At 39.0% G+C, this 5,346-nt stretch overlaps 1 protein-coding gene across 1 annotated transcript; it reads right to left on the reverse strand.

The window, feature by feature from the left end:
- Positions 1-2,041: 2,041 nt before the first annotated feature.
- Positions 2,042-3,175, reverse strand: LOC113306109. The gene is made up of 2 exons (XM_026555086.1): positions 2,577-3,175; positions 2,042-2,459 (listed from the first exon to the last, which is right to left on the reverse strand). The coding sequence occupies exons 1-2, from the start codon at positions 3,173-3,175 to the stop codon at positions 2,042-2,044; spliced, it is 1,017 nt and encodes a 338-aa protein (XP_026410871.1).
- Positions 3,176-5,346: the final 2,171 nt, after the last annotated feature.

Here is a 5,346-nt window from a genome sequence, read left to right on the forward strand (position 1 = left end):
TATGCCAGTTGTGTTGACCTAGAGTTAGGTTTATCGACCACTGGTCCCCTTGTATACGCCAGTTGTGTTGATATTATTCAGACCAGTATCTCAGTCCATTAGGATAGGTTCACCTTGGCAGAGGCCTTCAGACAGATATGGGAATCACCGTTCTTTGTTAACCATCTCTTTATCCATCTTCTTAATCTTTCCATGTGATTGGTTGACTCCGGTTATGATGTACATAAACTATCTGAGTAGAGCTCTGTCACTTATATATGAATTTTAGTATGATGAGTGCAAATTCGTGTATAACAATTGGAATTTCGCATCAGGGTACTTCCTCCTGTAGTCAACGAGAGTATGCCAACCAAGGATATTCTTTAGTGCTTCCCAAGGTTCTGCGTAGATAGCTAGGGTCTAGAGTAAAGGTTTTGTGAATACACCTCTGGTAAACCCTCCAGAGACAACACTCCGCCACTAGGGCCACCTAGTGGTTTAACGGCTTGCTGCACGTGCTAAGTGTAGTCATTTTTATTTTCTAGATTAGATTTGCTCGAGGACTAACAAATAATAAGTTTGGGGTTATTTGATAGACACATTTTTGTGTCTGAATTGTCCTCAGTGTCTCTATTGCTAGTGCTTGATTTTGTACTTATTATGGTGTTTTTATGTTTGTGTCGGTGTTTTTGGAGAAATACACTTGTGTGGAAAAAGTTGCTCAAACAGTGCTATTTGGACCCCTAGAGGACAATTACTATACGGACCCCCATTTTTTCTAAGTGTCACCCACGACTATATGTAGCTCATTTTTTTCCACAACACCCATTTTTGTCCACAACACCCATCTTTCTCAAATTCAAATTTTCAAAATTGGCGGGAAAATAATGTTTATCACTGTCAAATTTCAATCAAGAATTTGGAGGTGTTATAGGGAGACTAAATGGTTGAAAATTTATGGAATTGTTCCTGGGACATATACAAAGATATTACAAGTGTTTTGGTCGATCAAATTTGGCTGAAAAATCCGTGATAAGAAAACAGGGCAGCACGTGCATGAGAGGAACAGTTCACGGGATTGCATGAGTTTTGGAGAATTTAAATGTGTTCTGCTCATGTTTGATGACTCGAGCAACACTTTGGACATTGACAAAGATAAATAAGGAGATTTTGCAGATGTAGAAACGCGTGAGAAGATAAATCAGGGAAGAAAATATTCCAGAATATTTTCTTTACTGCCCGAGTTCAATGAAGAATATTGAGAATTATGGCGTGATTAAATGAGGCCGAGGAGTATAAATAGATTTTCGGGACGGAGAGTTTGGGATTGAGAGGAGAGATCAGGAGGCGTGAATCAAGAGTTTTCAGAACTCTGTTTCTGCTGCTGCACCAAGAACACGAAGAACAAAAGACCATCAGAGGCAGTCGTTTATCAACAGTGACAACGACAGCCACACGAGGGTCGCAGAGATACAACAACAACAGTTCTTTTTTTTATCGTTCTTTGTAACGGTGCTTTGCAACAATTATAAACGTTGCGAACACCCGATTTTCATCATTTTCTCCATTTCATCATTTGTACACCTACTTTGAGCAATGAAATCAACTTTTGAGCGTGTTTCCAACATCAGGATGAGCTAAACCCAATCCTTGGGGCTATGGAGGAAGCCGTTGCTATCGGTAAAAGTGATATATTTCTATTAATTAATTACAACAACTCTATTATGATTTTTGCATTGAACTAAAAATTGTTTATATGATTTTGATTAGTTAGGTGTATTTTCTCTTGATAGAATATGCTTGCTTTAAGGTTTTGATATTCTATGCTTGGATTAATACCTATTCTTTTGGAAATCTACATGTCTAGGCAATACTATTAGAATAAATTTGAATGTTGAGTTGCATAATTATTGTTTTATTAAATCACTAATATCAACCAATGGTGGAATCCTAGCCCCATTCTCTCCATAATTTTCACAACATCTTTTTAATTTAGTTCGCTATTTTTATTTTTTTTTAAATCTAAAAATTCGCTTTCACAAGTCTTGAACGAATCATATTACTAAAAAAACTTTGAAAACACATCAGGGTGCACAACTGTCCGAAAAAAAAAAGTTGCAGTCGGCAGAGTTTCCGCATTCTCTCTAATGGTACCCTTTGCAGATTTAACTGAGAAGACTCCTTTGCTATTTAAATCCCAAATCTTACAGTCATCGCCCCCAACAATAATAGGAAAGTTTCCAACATCAATATTGAGCCGAACCATCAAATCCCGTGTGCATTGAGGAATAGCCCAAGCACCATCAACAATGATATCACTAACCTTAGCCTTAAAATCATTAGGGACTTTGGAAGTAATACCTAATCTCTTCGCAATCGAAAAATCACCAAGCCAATTATCAAAGAATAAGGAAGTATTAGCGTCATCACCTATAATTGTCCTAGTGTGTTGCTGCACAAAATCATAAACCCACCTGATTCTAGGAAAAACCGTAGAACCAAGTTTGTAATCAATCAATACTCCATTCAATTTGAAGTACTTCGCCCTCAAAAATCTGGCCCAAGTCTTGTCCGAATCACGAATTGAAATCTATAACTTCATAAGCATAGCCTTGTTAACATCAATCAATCTTCTAAGGCCCAGGCCACCTTCACGTCTTGAACAACAGAGGTTGTCATATAAAACCGTAAAGAACTTACGCTTTTCCGCATCACCCGACCAAAGAAAATTCATAATGACCCTCTCAACCTGTTTAATGATATTGTAAGGCCATTTATAAACAACCATAGAGTGAATAACATAACTAGCAATCACCGATCTGGTCAAAACCAGTCTTGCTTGAAAAGATAAGAGTTTACCCTTCCAACCAGCCAACTTGTCCATAATCTTTTCAACCACCTGCCTGACATGAATGTGCCGGACAATTCCAGGCTTTAATTGAATTCTCAGATATTTATCCGGAAATAAATCTCTTTCCATGCCCAAATTATTAGCAATAGCAATACTCCGAGAATAAGTGCCACCACCGTAATAAAATTTGTTCTTTGCATAATTTACGCACTGGACTGAAGCCTTCTCATAGACACTAAGCATTATCTTCAAATTTTGCAAACTATGAAGATTACCTCTGTAGAAAACAAGAATATCATCCGCAATGAGAAGGTGTGTTGGAGCCACACCTTTCTTACTAACCATGTTGTGCATACTTCTATTAGAAAACAATTTAGAGAGATTACGACTCAAAATATCTTCAATAAGAACAATTTAGAGAAAAGATGGATGACCTTGAAGAAATAAGGGAGGTAGCTTTGCAAAAGATGGTAAACTATCAAGAAAGGCTAGCTCGGGAATACAAAAAGCGGGTCATCCCTTGGAAATTTTTGGGTGAGGAATACGTACTAAGTCAAATACCGCCATACCAAAGAAAGAAGAAGTGGGGCAAGCTAGCTCCTACATGGGACGGGCCCTACATCATACATGACACTACCGGAAAAGGGTCTTACTACCTAAGGACCCCCAAAGGTGAAGTATTACAACACCCATGGAATGCAATGTACCCAAAGAAGTACTACCCGTAAGAGAATGGTGATTACCCAGGAGAAGAAAGGAATGGACAACAACCTACCATGTTCTATCCTTGATCAAATGTATTTAAAACCTTACTAATCAATGAAAGAAACTTTTTTCTAAAGAATTAGTTTTGATTAATACAATTGGGTTAGAATAGACACCCTCCTTCAGGATTGACGATGAAGCAAAGCAAGACATAATTGCGCATACGTCAATCTCGGATCCTCGGGGTGAATGCTCCTTTTATGAGGTATAAGAAGAAGAAAAAAAATATATCCCCTATAGAGATACTGTGTCGAAGTAAAGCATCCAATGCGCTGAACGAGTAGGGTTACAGAAAAATTATTACCCATGTAGGAACCCTCACCACCATGGTACCTTCTGGCCAAAGGATACCTTGGTAGGATGATGAATGTTCCACCAAAGGTTAAGCATACCTTAGCACCTTATGATAACTTGATTGTGCGATCAAATAGACACAATACGTCTAGGAAAAAATATTCATGCAATAACATGAGAGAAGTAATAATCTTACAATAATATGTCTTAAGAGTTGCAGATAACAAAGGTTCAATCCGTCATAAAGCATTGTTTCAAGGAAGGGAGACATCATAAAGGCACCTCAACTGAGGGCATAAAACAACAAAGATTCTGGTTAAACAAAGGCCAAGATAACAGGATCAAGGATAAGGAAGACGAGGAAAGATGACCCCGTCTGCTTGGAGTTCAGCTTCATCAAAGGCATTGTTGATATAGTCAATGGCCGAGCGCTCGAATTTCACCTTCATCAAAGAGAATTTAACCTCCAGGTCCGAAGCTGATTTCCGACCACGCTCCACCATCTGAGCACTGAGCTGGTCATTAGATTCCTGAAGTGACCCATCCTTAAACTTTGAATCAGCATCAAATTGACGAGCTGTATCCAACAAAGATACTTGGCCCTCGAGACGGTTAATATTATCATTTGCACCTACAAGCTGCTCCTGGAGACCTGCGAAAGCAAAATGGATAAGTATAAAGAAAAGACGGTATGGGGCACAAAGAATGCCTCCGGAATGGCTAAGGGATTCTTATAAACTATGCTGGGCTTCGACAAGATCCACCTCAGCGGAATCAAGATCCTTCACGAGGGTATCATGTTCGTTCCGAAGATCCTCAACATCAATTCGGAGCGAAGTATTATCAGAGGATAAAACCTGGTAAACATTCTCTAACTCTTCCAATCTCTTAATCAAGGATGTACGGGACATAGAAGAAGGCACATAACCAGCCTCGATAAGTTTGCTCTTAAGAGAGCAGACCTCAGAAGATAAGATGTTAGGTTCTACAGTTACCTTAGCTAGGGAAGCGCAGTCATCTTCTAAATCCTTATAATACTTTTTACGAATAATTTCTTGAGCTGGGAAGCGTTTCTCAACTAAGCCAATATCCTCCTTTTGCTTTAAAATGAAACCCTCTTTCCACTTAAGGGCTTCGTCATATTCTTTGCGGAGCAAGCTATCTGCTTCACAAGATCTGCGTTAAGAGCATATTCAAGAGAAATTTGGGTGTCGTTATGAACAGTCACGTTCATCAACCTGTCAAACTTCTTCTGATAATACCAAACGTCGGAGGTCAACTTGGCTACCTGATCCCGAAGATGTCTAAGCTCACTAGAGCTACCAGGTGGTAGGCGTAGGTTGTCTCAAGACTAAATTACCAAACAAAAATGAAGACAAGGCTAAGGAAAAGGAGAAACGAACCTATGACTTTGGAAGATTCAGCAGCTAAAGCGGAATCAACGGCCTTACGGCCAT

This window comes from Papaver somniferum, chromosome 8 (genome assembly GCF_003573695.1).
Source record: "Papaver somniferum cultivar HN1 chromosome 8, ASM357369v1, whole genome shotgun sequence".
In the NCBI taxonomy this organism is placed as follows: Eukaryota; Viridiplantae; Streptophyta; class Magnoliopsida; order Ranunculales; family Papaveraceae; genus Papaver; species Papaver somniferum.